Raw genomic sequence first — 17,670 nt, 5'->3', positions numbered from 1 at the left:
CAAAGGGACATGGAGTTTATTTCTGGATTTCCAGTGGGGATCTTGCCCTGAAAATTCACAGCCAATTTACTGCTTGTGCAATGGATGATGAAGGAGCTCTTTCCAATTCCAACATCTCCTTAATCTATTCCTCTGTTCTTTTCTGTGCACGACTCATCCATCCATTCATTCATTAATAAATTGGGATATTGTGTGTTTCTTTTATTAACACTATGTAAGGCTCCTATTTTACATTTATGTCCATATTTACTCTTGTTTAGATGACGCTTTTTTTTTTTCTTCTTTTTTTAAGATTTTGATGGCAAATGATAAAGCCTGCAGAATGTTTGGGTACAGTAGTCTTGAGCTAATTGGTACGTGCCTGTCCTTGTTGATCCCTGCTTCCAGCCACAGCATCTCAGAGACTCTGGAAGAGGAGCTTATAGAGGCTGATGGGATTTCCAGGGTACCTGGAGAAGTGGTGAGTGATGTTTAAAGGGATTGTCTTTATTTGAAAAACCATAAAAATTCTTAGTTAAAAGGGTTCTTGAAAGATGATTTAAAGTGGCTGTAAGTAACCCGTCCTAGAATGTGAATTGGATGGGTTGACTGCACTTGCAGATCTGCCTGGGGGTATGGGGCCTCACTACACACCGTGCTCCAACGCCTGCATATACTCCAGCTCGAGGACCCTTTACCACCCTCCTATGCGGCATTGCAAGTGGAGGCTACCCATCTTATTCACTTTATAGGGCGGGTTGCTTGCAGCCATTTAGGACATTTCCTGGAGAAGCCCTTTAATACAGGAGAGCCTGCTGTTTAGAGCCCTCCATTATCCACAGTGTAGAGGTACAACGAAGAGCGACTCTCTGTCTCACATCCGTACATTATTTTGATGCCTATTGTTGAATAATTCATGTTCGCTGCAGTGGTGCTGTCTTGTGAAAGTGGACGCTTGCTTATTCAAATATCTGCTGGTTGTTAAAGATCTCAGAAGATCCTTCCTTTTTTTCCTCGCACAGGTTGAAGCGGTGCGAAATGGGGGCGAGGTGATTGTGTTATGCCTCTGGATACGCAGAGTGAAAAACCAGTGCCTGCTGTTTCTGGATTCTGTACAGATCATCACCACGGTGTTGTCTTTTCAGCAAGATGTGAGTCTCTGAATTACTAAAATTGAGCACCTTATGGACCACTATGGCCCATGTGGTGCTGCACAGTGATCTGCTGGATGGATGGAGCACTGTGCGTTGGCACACTCCATTACACGACATCCAATGGAGCAAATCCTGTTGCCTCATAGTAGTTTTTATTAGACGTCTAAAAAAGTACAGCCAGCACGCAGCCACAGTCCCCAATATCCACGCTTGGGTACAGATTTTGGTGCACACTATGCAGCAAAGTTGGATCACAAATGAATTGGATCGTTTATTGAATGTGGCTCTTGCTATCTTGGTCTGACCACTCGGACCCACACGATCCTGAAAATGGAAGTCCCGACTCCCGTTCCCCCATCCTGATGGAGTGGCAGGCCGCACATGCGCTCTGCTGCTCCACTCTCTATGTGACTGCTGGAAATAGCCAAGCACTATACTTTGTTTTCTCCGGCAGTCTGACAGAAAACGAATGTGTGACCTGCCGCTCCATCAGGACGGGGGAATAGGACCGTTCTTGGGATGGGTGGGGATCTCAGCAGTCAGATCCCCACTGATCTGTTTGCTAACCCGTAATGTGTAGAGGGTAGTGAGACCTCCATTCTCTGGATCAGTAGGGTCCCAGTGGTTCGATCCCCACCAATCTGTTGGTTATCCCCTATGCTATGGATAGGGGATAACTTTAAAGCTTGGCCCAAACTCTTTAAAGTGGTTGTCCCAAGACTCAAAATTATCTCCTATCGACAGGATATGAGATAAATGTCTGATCTGCGAATATCAGCTGGGATCCCTACTGATAAAGCCCCATTTTGCTCACGGATTCATCACGCCTATTATAGTCTGTGGGTCAGTGAATACCACGAATGCCATCCGCATTCCACGGATCATTATGAGGAGATGCTTTGAAAATTATTTTTCAGCTGTGCAGTGTCAGTGAAACACGGATGACACACAGACAGCAAAATGGACACACGGACCACACATGGATCCTTCACGGACATGTTCACGGAGGCATCACTAACCACCTTTTCACAGATTTGATCATGGACACGGACGGGTGAATGAGGCTTAACCAGAATGGAGGTCCCATGTAGATTTTTATGAACGGAGTGGTAGTTGAGCATGCACGTTACCACTCTGCTCATCTTGACCACTGCTCCATTCGTAAAGGGCAAGGAAACAGAACCTCTGTTCTTGTGCTCAGTGGCGTTCTCTGTAGTCATCTCTCTACTAATCAGAAACATTTCCCCTATCCTGTGGCTAGGGAATAAGTTTGAATCTTTAGACAACCCCTTTGGAGCCTGGTGCACCGCCAGCACTGAATTCCGTGGCACATGCCTGCTAGAACAATGGCGCACAATACTGAAGCCTGGTGGTACCTTAGGGTACTTATCTGATCATTAGAATTTAATTGATAATATCCACTTCTGTGTCTTTCAGGGTAGGATTGTGTCCTGTGATCCATCTTGTGCGCAGTTATATGGATATATGGATCCAGAGGAGCTTTTGGGTCAACATATTACAGACTTAATGCCAACCATTCATGTCCCTCGACATAGAAAAGAGATGTCACAGGTACTGTGGTTTCTGGCGCTGACTGAAATAAAGCAGAGAATACGTGATATAGCAGTCATGAAGATGCTCATGATGGGACTGATATTTGAGGTCAGACATGGATGACTCTTTTCTTGTCTGTTTTCCCCTCATTATTAGTGCCAAGACCGTTCATGCAGCTACAAGCACCAAACCTGCTTCTTAAAGGGAATGTATCACTTTCTTAGGGTACTTTCACACTAGCGTTTTTCTTTTCCGGCGCTGAGTTCCATCACAGGGGCTCTATACCGGAAAAGAACTGATCAGGTATATCCCCATGCATTCTGAATGGAGAGTAATCCGTTCAGGATGCATCAGGATGTCTTCAGTTCAGTCTTTTTGACTGATCAGGACGGAGATAATACCGCAGCATGCTACGGTTTTATCTCCGGCCCAAAAAACTGAACACTTGCCGGAATGCCGGATTTGGATTTTTTTTCCCCCATAGGAATGTATTAGTGCCAGATACGTCCTTCCTAACTGTGCATGCGCAGACCGGTAAAAATGTGAAAAAATAGAAACTGATCCGTTTGTCCATATGACAAACGGACAGACGGATCCGTTCTTGCAATGCATTTGTGAGACGCATCCGGATCCGTCTACAAATGCTGTCCGTTTGCATGCAGATTGCCTGATCCGGCAGGCAGTTCTGCCGACGGGAGTGCCAATTTTTCGGCAGATAGCGATCATCCTTAGTGATCATCCGGCAGTGTAATATTGCCGCCGATTGCCAAATGAAAGAGCAAATGCTTGATCATCGGGCAATCTAAATCTTTTGACTTGTTAAAAAATTATCGTTTACATGCGTCAGATCCACTGGCAAACCACTATACAGCAGAGGAACGAGCGATGGCATAACGATTGCTCCTCCCCATACTGTGGAGATGATTGCTGCATGTAATAGCAGCGATCTCCTCCGCTAGTGAACAGGCGATTTACCAGGAGGGAAGACAATCATCTACTACATCAGGCTGTGTAATACTGCTTTAATTAGGCTCAGTGGAGATTTGTTAATATAGCTAATGACATGAAAAATTTGAAAATTTATCACCATACATGTTTAAAGGGGTTGTCTGGGCTTTTTAATATTGATGACCTATCTACAGGATAGGTCATCAATATCAGATTGGCGGGGGTCTGACACCCGGCAGCCCCGCCGATCAGCAGTATGCCTTCTCTCTTGCTGTCCGCTGCTGTATGTCAATGGGACAGCAGCAGAGCAGAAAGAGAGAAGGGAGACGGCACATGCGCGCAGCGCGCGCCGTCTCCCTGTGTAGCTGATTGGCGGGGGGAGGATAGGATCATCAATATTAAAAAGCCCGAAGAACCCCTTTAATCTAAAATCTTACATTAACATTGTAATTTTCTGATGACACATTTGCTTAAAATGTATTTTGGAGGTTGTAAGCTATATACAGCATGTCCCCCACTATCCAGCCTAGTTAGTGTAGAACAGAGAAGGAGGTAAGTATTTGTCTCCACCTTGAGCTGATTATCTTTTCCCACAGCTTTTTTCTTAATCCTGCGTGATAATCCCCTTTACGCTGAAGTATCACTGGCATTTGGCCTAGTTGTTAATCTGACATGTGAAGGTGGGAGTGTTATTTGTGGATGGAGTTGTGATCTATCAGTAAGGCTAGTTTTACACTAGCGCTTTTAGATCCCGCAGGCTGTTCTGCATAGCCGTTCGGCCCTATTCACTATAACGGCGACTGGCGGAGATCTGGCCGCAAACCAGTGAATGGGGTTGGTGGGTGTCAGGTTCCAGGCTGCTGGAGATGTCTAACGCTAGTGTGAAACTAGCCTTAGCAGGAATGCTTGTGAAACCACTGTAGCTTGTAGTAGCAGAGTGGATGAGATCTGACACACTGCATCTGCACCGCAGTCAATGCAGAATGTGACAGATTATATATCTGCAGCATGTCAATTTATTTTGTGGATTATCTGCCATGGATTTCACATATTGCAATCCACCATGTTTCTGCAATAAAATCCACAGAAAAATCTCTGCAGATCTTCCACAGCGGACTTGCCTCTTAGGAACATACCCTAAAGATGTACTGTACCCGTTTGTTAAAGGGTTGATATGTCGTATGTCCTGCCATATCTGTTTTACTAAACTTTTATTCCCCGTGCAATAATTTTGGAGCATCTTTTCATATAACTCCATGTTGTTCATGCTAGAAGTTTGAGTCTCTGCACAGTCTGATGCCATCCAATCTGTTCCGTCAGTGTTAGACCGTGCCACATTCGTGGCATATCGCTAGGATTGCTGGGACTGCCGAAAATGTGGGAAATTCAGAAATGAATGGGAAGCACACTGCAGATCCGCAGCCGCCCCCCATTCGGTCCACTCTCCTTCACTTTGAGGGCCCCATTCAAGAGTAAGTGTGGGTCCCAGAGGTGGGACCTGCACCTTTCAAAATTTTGGTATCAAATACAGTGATGGCCAGTTCGCCGTGTTAGCCCGCGAACACATGCGGGCTGCCATCTTAACTCACAAGTCCAGGGATGCACAGATGAGCCCTTACCTGTGCCGCGAGCCGGTCTGAAACAAATGCGGTCACCGGCAGCAGGCAGTTCCGAGAACAGACCGATGAAGGCCCCCAGCGGCTGTTCTCGGATCTGCCTACTCCCGCTGACTGCATTTGATTTCAGACCAGCTCGCGGCACAGGCACAGGTAAGGGCTCACCTGTGCATCGCTGGACTTGTGAGTTAAGATGGCAGCCCGCATATGTTCGCTGGCGAACGCGGCAAACTGACCATCACTGATCAAATACCTGCAGGCTGATTCCAAGTGATGAAAATCGGCTACCCTTTGTAGCCCTGGTGAAAACTCCTTACCCCTTAGATTCAGCTTTTAGATATTAGTGTCAATCTCTTGAGATGACGTATGATCCACAGTGGTAAGTGTCATAATCTTTTTTCTAGTTATATATTTTAATCAGTAAACCCTAAATCTGGAGTATTTAGCATAAGATAAAGAATAGCTGTATAATGGGAATCACCGAGTCCTTACCATGCAGCGTACCGCGCGGTTGTGATATATGAAGTGGTGTCTTGTTTTGTTTCAGAGCATTCAGCAGCAGCGGGTCGTTGGAGTGACACGGAACGGGGCGACTTTCCCTCTGAGCCTGACATTAATAAATGATTTTCCGGATGAGACGTCTCCGGTGGAAGAATACTATGCCAGCCTCAGCGTCCTTTCTTCCATCAGCGGTCTGATCACTCTGTACCCGGATGGTAACATCCAGGGAATCAATGCAACGTTTTCACGCTCCCTTTTTGGATATGACAGGACACAGCTCTTAGGAAAGGTAGGGGCGGCTTTTGTTCACCATTCCATTTTCTTTGGTCGTTTCTATTGTAGAGCTCTGCTGTAACTTTTCTAAAACATACAGACCCGCTAACTAGGGATAGTCTGTCATCTGCTCATAATCCTCAAAGCTAACATATGTCCAAGATGATATCAGATGGTCTACAAATCCCATTCCAGGAGAGAAGGCTGGTATCAAAAGAGTGCCAGGTGCCATGAAATTAAAGGGGTCGTGCCAGCATTAAATTTTATTTTAATATAATTCGGCATGAAAAACTAGTTACTTTTGTCATTTACTTTCTGCTTCAAAAATGCTCCAGTTACAAGATATTCCCTTCATTATAATTGTGCCCCCTGCTGTTTAAACCTCCATCACACGACCATAGGTGTCCCGTTGCCGTATTGCGGACCGCATTTGCGGATCCGCAATACACGGGCACCGTTCCGTGTGCATTCACTTCAGTGGGTCCGCAAATCCGGAGGTGCGGAACGGAAGCACGGAACCCTACAGAAGCACTACGGAGTACTTCCGTGGGGTTTTCGTCCCGTACTTCCTTTCTGTAAAAAGATAGAACATGTCCTATCTTTTTGCGGAATGTCCGGACTGCGGACCCATTAAAATGAATAGGTCCCCAATCCGCTGCGGCGGCCTTACAGTGGGTGTTTGTGCATTGCGGCCTGCATTTTGTGGGCCGCAACACGGCCACAGGACGTACACGTTCGTGTGCAGGAGGCCTTAATCTGTATAATAATGTGAAAGAGCCTGGATATGCATGGTCGCACACGCTCAGTGCCATACTTCATCTGCCACCAGCTGTATCTACTGTTAGAAGGGAGAGAGGTGCAGCATAAAGGTGATGCCCCCCTTATCTGTGATAGTGAGAGAGCTGCAGCAGAAGGGACACCCCTGAGCTGTGATAGGGAGAGAGCTGTAGCAGAAAAGCAATGAATGGGGAGATCTCTGGATCCATGTCAGGTATAGGGCTAGTTCTTAATTTGTTACAGATTGTCATTGTCATGATGTATGATTTTTATTACATCAATCATGGCATAACCCCTCTAACTCATAAGGTGCCCATATACCTTCAATAGCTGTCGGCCATCAGCTATTCCTTTTGACTCCCCCATACACACGCACGCACTATTCGGCCAAGCATGTATGCGTTTTGCCATGGACACCTCCGGCGATGGCTAATCTACTGCCAGTACTATAGGAGCCATCAGTGGAGGATGTAATGTGATTCTACAGTACTGGCTATGCTGCTGATATGGAAACCTAGGAGGCAGGTTAACGGCAGCCCATGCTGCTATAAAGTCTCAGATTAGTTTATCACATCATAAGCCAAGATTTGCACATACAGAATAGTGAAAACAGTAGCATAAGAAATATAAAAGGCATGCACTAGAAAAAACAGATAACGTATTCCAATAGAGTACAGCACAATAGAGTGACAAACTGTTGACCAAAAGCATTGGTGACGGGAGAAAAAGGTGGATGCATATTATACACAATATATCGTAAAAATGTATACTCCGACACCCCGCACCCCTGCCTATCAGCAGCTCTGCAGTAGCTTTGCACTGGTCATTTCCATCTATTGTGTAGTGGTTGGAGCTGGTTACTGCAGCACTGCTCCCATTTGCTTCAGTAACCAGTTCCGTCCACCACACAGTGGATTTCTGGCACCAGAACTTTCCCAAAACAGGTGATTGGTGGGGCGTTGGACACAGTGATCAGATATTGATGACCTATCCCAGTGGTCGGCAAACTGCGGCTCGCGAGCCACAAGCGTCTCTTTAGCCCCTTGAATGCGGCTCTTACAGATGACCTGTGTGGCGGCGCTGCTACGTTTTGTAACTCCGCTACTGTCGCTCCGCTAAGCGCAGCTGCCCATGGAGTCCTGGGCGGTGCGCAGTCCGGACTAATATGGAAAGGAGGGGGCCCCCCGCCGGCGGCCGCTCCGAGCCCCGCTCTGCCTGCCTCTTTAAGAGACTCGACGAGCAGTGGCTGTGAGTGAGCGTGCCGCGTCTGTCTGACGTTGCCACAGCTCCGCCCCCAGAGCAGAGAAGAAGAACCAGCGGCAGCCAGCCACAGCGCACAGACCACGGGGCCTTAGGGTGCATTCACACGACCATATATATGGATCCGCATCCGTTCCGAAAAATTACTGGATCCCATTCCCACCATCTCACCCGTCCCAGTAGTGCCAGCCAGTGTACTGTAACTAGCCCACCTTGGTTCTGTTTTTTGGACTGTAGAAATATGCATTGGATTATTGGATTGGGGGGGGGTCATGAGAGAGATGTCTGTGCATGTGCAGAAGTTTTGTTATATGTAAATGAGCCTCTAGGAGCAACGGGGGCGTTGCTGTTACACCTAGAAGCTCTGCTCTCTCTGCAACAGCCATGATCTTCACTTCACAGGGCCAGGTAGTGAAAACGTCAACACACCTGGTGCTGTAAATCAAAGTGCAGAGGGCGCAGCAGTTGCAGAGAGAGCAGAGCTTCTAGGTGCAATGGCAACGCCCTGTTGCTCCTAGAGGCTCATATACATATAACAAAACTTCATTTTTCTCAGCAATCCAGGCACATATGAACATGGGACCAACACAGATGCCTTCAGCAGCACATGCAACAGGTCAGCCAGTGTCATAGGTACTGATCTGCTGACAGATGCCCATTAAAACATTTCTAGGGGTTCCAGGGAACAGGATCTCAAGGGTGATCCAATAGTTTACTGGCAGTATGCTACTATTCAGAAGCAGAATCTGCTTTGAAATACATTTAGAATTGCTAATATTGTACATACTCCTGCGCTATAATAACATTTCTATCACAATAAAGTGTCCGGCTCCTAAATGACAGATCCAAGCTGTAATATTTCATGATTAAAAATCAATAAATTATCAGCAGCTCGAGGAAACGTGGCTCAGTCGGTTTAGTAGGGACGCATGTTCCAAATAAAACTGCAACAAATCATCAGAAAGAATAGAGAATACATGACAATGCACTGGCTGATTAGAGAAATTGTTTATACAGTTGCTGTTTATTTTAATTTTTTATTGTTTGTATAACTGTCTTTTAATTTACTTCTGTTAATAAAACAGTTTAAAAAATAAATAAAATAAAATCAATAAATTACAATCAGGTCAACTACCCCTAAGAAACACCTCAATAATAATAGTAATATGCAAGAAACAACCCTGATCCCTATCAAGCCTTGGCAGGGCTAAAACAAAAAACTCACAAATGGAAAGTGTCAATTGCTACACTTTAATGGGAGCAGCTCTTCAGTAACCAGCTCTATGCAGTACATGATGGATGTAGCTTTCAGGCGACTAAGCTACTGCCGTACATCTGATCGGTTGGGGTGCGGGGCGTCAGACTCCGACAAATCAGATAGTGGTGGCCTATCCTGAGGATAGATCATGACTTGTGAAAAACAACTCCTTAGGCCTCCTGCATATGAACATGTGCTTTCCGTTGCCATATTGCGGATCCGCAATACACGGGCGCCATTCCGTGGCCATTCCGCATCACGGATGCGGACCCTTTTACTTTAATGGGTCCGCAAATCCGGAGATGCGGAATGGTGCAGAACGGAAGCACGGAACGAAACCCTACGGGAGCACTACGGAGTGCTTCCGTGGGGTTTCGTCCTGTATTTCCGTTCCGCAAAACGATAGAACATGTCCTATCTTTTTGCGGAACGGCCGGATCACGGACCCATTAAAGTGAATGGGTCCGCGATCCGCTGCGGCTGCCCCACGGACGGTGTTCGTGCATTGCGGGCCGCAGCACGAACACGGGGCCTTAGGGTGCATTAACACGACCATATAAATGGATCCGCATCCGTTCCGAAAAATTGCGGAACGGGTGCGGACCCATTCATTTCAATGTTCACATCCGTTGTTCCTTTCTGTGGCCCTGCAAAAAATATAGACCATGTCCTATTCTTGTCCGCAACCACGGACAGGAATAGGCGTTCTCTATATAGCGCCGGCCATGTGCGGTCCTCAAATTGCGGAACGCACACGGTCGTTATCCGTGTTTTGCGGACTGCAAAACACTTCTGGTCGTGTGAATGCAGCCTTAAGGTGTTCTGCACGGCTGCTTCTACTCCATATAGTCCTGTGTTTTATTCTTGTACTTCTTGTTTTATTCTTTGTGTAAGGATCACTGCTTCTTTCTCGCAGAACATCACCTTTCTGATTCCTGGATTTTACCATTATATGCGAAGTGCTGAGGAAGAGGCTTCACTTCTGTCCCCACCAGAAGAGGCACAAGTTAGAAGCAAATCTTGTGATGTCATTTGTAATGGTGCTGCTGGTAAGAGAGCTAGCTTTAAGGAAATCTGCCTTCAGGACCTATATAAGTCATGTATTATTTCTGTGATTTTTCTCAGCATAATATTAAATGATCCTGTTTTGTGCTCTGTAGAAAAGTCTGTACAGAAATGCAAGTCTGAGGATCTGCTGGTGGCTGGAGAAGCATACCAGCATCCTGCCTGTTCTATCGTGCTGAGCCCTTCATCTCCCCTATCTGGCAGGTACCTAACCTTTCTCTTTTTTGGGGGGACTAGAGATTAAAGTGATTATTTGGAAAAAACATATTGATGACCCATCCTCAGAATGCAAGCGCTGGTGTTTTCTCAAAAAGCTGATCGTGAAGGTTCTGGGTGTCGGATTTCCACCGATCAGATAGTGATGACTGATGACCAGAGTATAGGTCCTCAGAATAAAAGTCTTGAAAAACACCTTTAAAAATTGATGATCTGTCCTCAGTATTTGATTGGTAGGGGTCTGACTGCCAGCAACCTGACGATCAGCTGTTGAAGGGGCTGCGAGGCCTGGGTGAGTGCTGCGGCCTCTGCTTGTGATGTCACGTCCATCTGTAACATCACCTTTGTGCAGCTCAGTCCCACTTAAGTGAATGTATCGGCACTGTCAGGTCCCGGAAACCCCTTCTTCAGGTCCCTTTAGACGGGACAATTCAGTAGGTGGTTGTCGGGAAAGAAGCATTCCTTAACGCCAATCATTGCTGCTTGTCAGTGTAGGAGACCGCTGCATTTACATGCAGCGATCGCTAATGCCATCGCTTATCCCCATACAGACTCATTGTTTCCTGCAGCAGAACGTGTTTAGATGGCACGATCTGCCGCCAGCAAACGATAATTTAGGTGTCTGCACAAATGAGCATGTTACCCAAAAAACTAGCGTTTCACTTGTTCAACGGGTAATCGGCGGCACCTTTACATCGGCAGATAATCAGTAACGAGCGTACCTATGAAAGCTTGTTGGCGATTATCTGACGGATTCTCATCGTGTGTAAAGAGATCTTTAGTTTTAAGTTTATGGAGAAGAAAGGCTAATTATGCTGTGATTTTGAAGGTTTCTATGAAAGATAAAGTTCTGTGACTGGCATCATGGTGACTCCGCTTTCTTTGCTCACTTAGGACAGTTAATGGCTATCATAAATCTTCTTATGGAGAGCATTGTACCCCGAACTTGCCTGCATGTTGCTTCTCACCTGGGACACCTACACAAGATGAGCCGTGGCAGGGAGGTCAGGTGTTAGATAAATGCAACCTTCATGACCTCCTTCCAAGCTTGGGTATGGAGCTGGACTTGGCACCTCTCACCCACTGTCTCCAGAGTATGACCTTAACAGGAAGCCACAGTCAGCAGGAAACACCCTGTGTAAATGATTCCCCTTCATCTTCTACCTGTGCCTCAGATGTGAAGAAAACACAGCCTCCTCCTATGGACGATACTTCACCAGTTACAGTACAGGTAGCTCCAGTACGCCCATTAGTCACTCTTTCTAAATGCTCTGATCTCGCCGGTAATGCCCACGCCCACCAAGACAGCACAGGAATTTCTCCATCCTGTAATTGCACTAGTACAGAACCGTGTGCGTCCTGTCTTGATAGATCACTTGTTATCTCAAGTCCTCCTCCATTATGTCACAGTAGTCCAGTCAATGGTAATTCCCAACCTAATTCACCGAAGAACTCTTCTCTGAATACAAAGTCCCCCACACATAATTCCTCACTTTTAGCCAATGTTCTGTATCCTGAACATAATGAAGTAAGTGCTGGTAATGATGTTCCATCCACTACTGAACATGTACCTGCCAACCACTCACTCCTGAGAGCACGTCCTTCTAGGAACTCATCCCCAGAGCAAGTTTCTCATGACTCCTCCAGCATATCACCAGGACAAGCCTCAGGCCAGGATGAAGATGTGCAGCTTTCAAGGAAGGAGTTTTCCCATGCAACATCTACACCTGTTAGAAATGGCTCTGTCCGATCATCTATGGTGATTCCATATGCCAAGACTCTGGATCTTCCATCTCAGTATGTCAGCTCTGAAATTAAAGAGGGAAGTTTCACTGGAAGCTGCTATCACCGGGATGGCTCCAGACTCTGTAAGAAACTTTTTTCATTCATCTGTCTTTATTTGGTTAAGAATTGCACTGCATTTAAAATACAAGTTGCAGACCAGGTTGCCCCAGAAATAGATGTGCGCCAAGTGCCCTCTTTTGACAGTGTCGTTGCCTTTTTGTACCAAGGCTGTCTCAAAAGGAGAATAGTCATATTGCCCACAAAAACTGATCAGATGAAACATGGCTGCTGTGGGCAACAGGGACACTTTCTTCGAGACTATTTGATATGAGAGGCAGATTTTGCCAGAGTGCATTGTGAAAAATGTCACTTTCACGGGGTAAAAAATGCTGTTGAGAGGGATAGTGTCTGATTTATGTAATATGACAAAGGTGAAGTTAAAGGGGTCATCTCACAAGCATAGCCCCTGCCCTGTAAGGGTATATAGACTTCATAGAGGGGGTCTCCCACTTGGGTCTCAACATCTGTGATTCAAAGCCAAGGGCTGCTATGAGCAGCACTTGTGCTGGCAGATCTGGTCCATTCATGCATTACTGGGTTGGCTATTTGATTTATCACCATGTAATGCTGCATTTTCCCTACAAATCTACCCTAAGAGTCTGACTGCCTGCTTTTCCCCAGAGCAATAACAGCAGCTGATTGCTTGGAGTTAGTTAATATCCATAGCTTTTAAAGATTATGAATATATTTTTTTGTGCAATGTATTTGTTTTTTGAAAAAAAACAAAAAACCTTGTCCTCTTGTTTTGCCGTGAATTCTAAAATCCAGGAATAAAATAGGCTTACACAAGCTAGGTGAACTAAAAATTCTACTAAGTGTGATAAAATAAATAAAAGATGCAACAGGCAAACAACTCACATACTGTACAGAGTAAATAACCATCATCTGCGTTCAATTGGCAAGCTCCCTTGTTGATTGTTCTGGCATGACACAGGAACATAGGCAATACCCAGTCATGGTGGAATACAAGAAAGCGCGCGTCCTGACATCCTTCCGTACAGATGTTCCATCAGAGCTGAAAGCTGTTTGTAAAGGCTCATTCAGATGACCGTATCTGTTTTGCAGTCCGGACAACGGTGTGTTGTTCACATCTTTTGCGGCCCCATTGAAATTAATGGGTCCACATCCTTCCGCAAAAATTGTAGAAAGGATGCAGGCACAAATATATGGTCGTTTTCATGAGTCCTTAAATGCACATAAATGTATATACCTTCTGGCCCCCCGAGATGCTTCCCAGAGTGTAGTATGCATGTCATCTGACACAACAATAAGACTTTGCATGTACTACCTAGCTAACTAACTCACTACATTAAATGATAATTAAAGGGAAAGAACCAATAAGAATTATTAAAAACTATCCTTGTAAGACACTTCAGCCCACCTGTTTTGCTATACATTGAACGCTGCTCAGTACCGTTCAGTGTGAAATCAAACAAGCTCTCTGATCAGTCTAGTCCACCTTGCTGCTCTTCTGAACAAGAATTTAAGCTGATATATTTATAACTGAATAAAAAAAAACAGATTAATAGAGGCGTCAGCTTTATGACCATTCAGGAGAGCAGAGACAGGGGCTACGGACTGAGCCATCTGATGGATTTTAGCCTTATAGACATTACATTCCACTATAACCTTTTGAAATAGGTTCAATGTTAAATTTAATTTCTTTCTTCCTATTTTTTTGGTGTCCTGCAGATATTCAGTTTGAAGTGCATGCTGCGTGCTCCTCCGGCTTGCCGTTATTCAATGTTTGGCTTTCTAAAGACATGATGCAGGGACAGAGAGAAGCCATTGCCAGAACTCGACTTCTGCTGTCCAGTTTGGCTAGTTCATCTCAGTCTCTTCTGGAGCAGTCTGAGCGCAGCCTTGGTGAGGTAGGTGGTGACAGCACTTACGAGCACTAAATCACAAGAGCCTTCTACAGAATCAGACTAGGGCCACAAGCATTCGTATAACCCTATCAACCACATCACTCCTGTACCTTAAAGGGGCTATCCCATGACTAATGTAAAACATGAAAATCAGACATCATATAACCAGCCCCGTACCTCACATGGATCCAGAGATCCTTCCGTTCATTGCTCCAATTGCTCTGCTAGATTTGTATCAAGGTGGCAGCTCAAGGGGAGTGCCCTTTCTCAGGGGGCGTGCCTTTCTTCTATAGTTTTCTCCCTATCTCAACTCAGGAGGCAGTTGGAGGAGGAAACTGAGCATGTGCAGTCTTCTCTGTGAGCTGGACAAAGAAAAGAGAAAAAACACACAGCAGGTGGCGCTCTACAGATACATTTTATTGAATAACTCAGTAACTATATAAAAATTTTACTTACATGCAATTACAAAAGTATTCAGATTCAGCTGCTGGTTGGAAAAAGGCAGAATATGTTTTGTGGCACAACCCCTTAAAGTTACATTGTCACTACATTTTACCATTTCTCATTGCAGTTGATCCGCAGCAATGCTGAAGCTGGACATTGCACAGAAATACAAGATCTTCAGACGCTGGGTGCCTGTGCTGGTCACTACGAAGAGCAATACGAGACTCTGTTTCCTCTCGGTAAAGGGGCGTTTGGTTTTGTGTGGTCTGCAAAACACAAGGAAGATGCAAAGGAGGTTAGTGTTACATGCAGATGTTCTCTCCAGTGTGCACTTACTGACAGAGATCTTCTTTATAGTGTAAACTTTGATATTTGTCGTCTAGAACCCTTTCAGTTTGTGATTTTACCTCTGTTTTTGTAACCTTTGTTTCCATGTTTTCCATCAAGTTACATAGCATCCTTGAAGAGCCTAGTATTTAAAGCCTATGGGCACCTGTGGGGGCAATTCTACTCATTTTGGCGGGAAAAAAAAATAGTATACTCATTACAGCTCAATTCTGGTCACACCGATAAGAATATGGATTAAATAAGTATTTATGAGCTTCAGGAGATCACAGATAAGGGATTCACATGAGCCATCAGTTGACTGGATTCAGAACACACACAGAACCTGCTGCTCTGCAAATACACACGCAGCACGGCAAACATGCTAAGAGGTGGCTGGACAAAAAAACGCAGCGTGCTGTTTGCTGGGCTGCAGCCAGACTTTCAGCCCGCACCCATTACAGTGACTGGGGCCAGAGGGGACTTCCGGTGGCACTGTGGACTTGCGGTAGCACAGATCCGGCAGGCTGTTCCCCCGCCAGAACAGCCTGCTGGAAAAGCTACCGCAAGTGTGAACGTGGCCTTATACTGGAAAAGTGGATCAAAATTTGTAATACAAACCAATTGAAAAAATGAGTTTTAGCCCAAAATTAGTAGAATGCAATAATACAAAAAAAATGCCCCTGAAAGTGTCCATGGCATTTAACATCCTTGAAATATATATAAAATAATTCATAAAGTAAAAAAACTAATGAGAAGGGACTTAGAGCTTCATTCAGTGGCCATTACAAGAGTTTTGCTCTACACCTCCTGTTAATGTAGGAGCGTTGCAGGAGATGCTCTTGTACCTTCATTATATAAGGGGGTGCAGCATAGACTGTAATGAGCTAAAACCCATGCTGCCCTAATCTTGAAGGGGAATTCTAACAATATTCTGCAAAAAAAGTATTCCCATGGGCTGCATATACTGTAAAGAAACTGCTTATATTTACCTCATTGATCCCATGCTGCCGCTGTTGTAGGCCAAACCTACCAATTTCCGAAGGACCGACTGACCATCTGATGTGTATGGGGTGCCCCAACTCTCCCCTAATGGCAGATGTTAATGGAAAGAAGGATCCATGTGTATGGGATTTCAGCTGTGGCCGCAGCTAACTCTTCCCTTCCTACTGAGAAGACATTCGCTGAGCATGCTTGTATATGGGGATGTTGGAAGGAATAGCTGTCAGCCGACCAAGCTTACCCAATAACTATTTAAAGTGTGGTTCTGGGTTGTATATATTGATGACCTATCCTTAGGATAGGTCTTCAATATCAGATCGGTTTGGGCCTGACATAAGGCACCCCCACCAGCCAGCGCCGGAAACAGTGCAGCGGACAGGGCTTTGTTCACTGTGTATTGGCTACGCCGGCTTACTGCAGTCAAGTGAATGGTAACCCGGCACCTCGCTGATTTCTGTTTACCTGGATCCAGCATGACTTGTGACCTCAGTGGGGTCGGCATACCACCACTACAACGGGTGATTGGCTGCAGCAGTCATGTGTCGGCATGCCAAGTCATCCCTGGTCCCTGGCGAGTAGAGATTGATGGTTTACTAGGGAAGCGTCGGTACGAGAGCCATGTGATTGATTACTGTATTACTCCTTTTGGTATTTGATGCCATTGTTGTGTGTTTTTAAAATATTTCTTGGGGCTAGAACCCCAACCAGAACTCAACTGCAGTATTTTCCTACAGTATTTAAGTACATGTATTTCTGTTTCAAAAGGTTGTAGTGAAATTTATCCGTAAGGATCGGGTGCTAGATGACTGCTGGGTTCAGGACCCTGAAATTGGGAGGGTCACACAAGAAATCGCTATTCTGTCCAGGTTGCAGCACCCCAATATTATCAGGGTGAGTATCAGTGTTGTCTGCTATTAGTGGTATCTGCCATTTTTCCACATTGCTGGTCTCCCTCCATCTGTTACATTGACTCTCTGTGGTCGCTATCCAGTTGATTCATTATAGATGGACCATCATTGGAGTCTTGTCAACCCATTGGATACTGGGACCTAATGTGTCTTTCCTATGTCAGGAACACTTGTGCCACAATGTAATGGTCCCTCTATCCTTGTAAACTGAGAAAATCTTTTTTGCCCATAGCAATCAATTAGCTCAGCATTTCTGTTTAAACCGATCTGGAAAAAATGAGCTTCCCTCTGATGGGTTAGCAGGAGCGAAAAAGCCAATATTACTCTCTTGATAAATCTGCCCATATGTTTGCATAGCTTTCAGTATATTGCATCCATTGATTCCCGTCTTAAAGGGGTTGTCCAATCTTTAACAAGTAATGCCTATCCTCTATAAAGGCCATCACTATCTAATCAGAGGGAATCCCGCACCCTGTATCCTGCGTATAGGCCATCACTATCTGATCAGAAGGAATCCCACACCCTGCACCCCACTAATCAGCTGTTCTGTAGTTGCTCAGTTGCTGGAACTACACAGATACGTCTGTTGTGCGGTGGACGGAGCCGGTTACAGCTGTGCTTCCATTCACTTCAACAGGAGAAATGCGGCAGTAACCAGCTCCGTCCAGTGCACAATGG

General features: G+C 45.3%; 1 protein-coding gene across 2 annotated transcripts in view; it reads left to right on the top strand.

Annotated features, from left to right (window-relative positions):
- PASK (PAS domain containing serine/threonine kinase) overlaps positions 1-17,670 on the top strand; it is a 58,174-nt gene that overhangs the window by 27,225 nt on the left and 13,279 nt on the right. For both annotated transcript variants that reach the window (XM_044290339.1, XM_044290338.1), the window contains exons 4-13: positions 293-460; positions 1,002-1,130; positions 2,571-2,705; positions 5,799-6,041; positions 10,237-10,369; positions 10,481-10,589; positions 11,496-12,469; positions 14,139-14,317; positions 14,886-15,053; positions 16,850-16,975. In XM_044290339.1, coding sequence (XP_044146274.1) covers positions 293-460; positions 1,002-1,130; positions 2,571-2,705; positions 5,799-6,041; positions 10,237-10,369; positions 10,481-10,589; positions 11,496-12,469; positions 14,139-14,317; positions 14,886-15,053; positions 16,850-16,975 — 2,364 coding nt within the window. The remainder of the gene's footprint in view (positions 1-292; positions 461-1,001; positions 1,131-2,570; positions 2,706-5,798; positions 6,042-10,236; positions 10,370-10,480; positions 10,590-11,495; positions 12,470-14,138; positions 14,318-14,885; positions 15,054-16,849; positions 16,976-17,670) is intronic.

Source organism: Bufo gargarizans, chromosome 4, assembly GCF_014858855.1.
Source record: "Bufo gargarizans isolate SCDJY-AF-19 chromosome 4, ASM1485885v1, whole genome shotgun sequence".
Taxonomy (NCBI): Eukaryota; Metazoa; Chordata; class Amphibia; order Anura; family Bufonidae; genus Bufo; species Bufo gargarizans.
The sequence above is the reverse complement of the archived record's forward strand: the minus strand, read 5'-3'. Positions and strand labels throughout refer to the sequence as shown.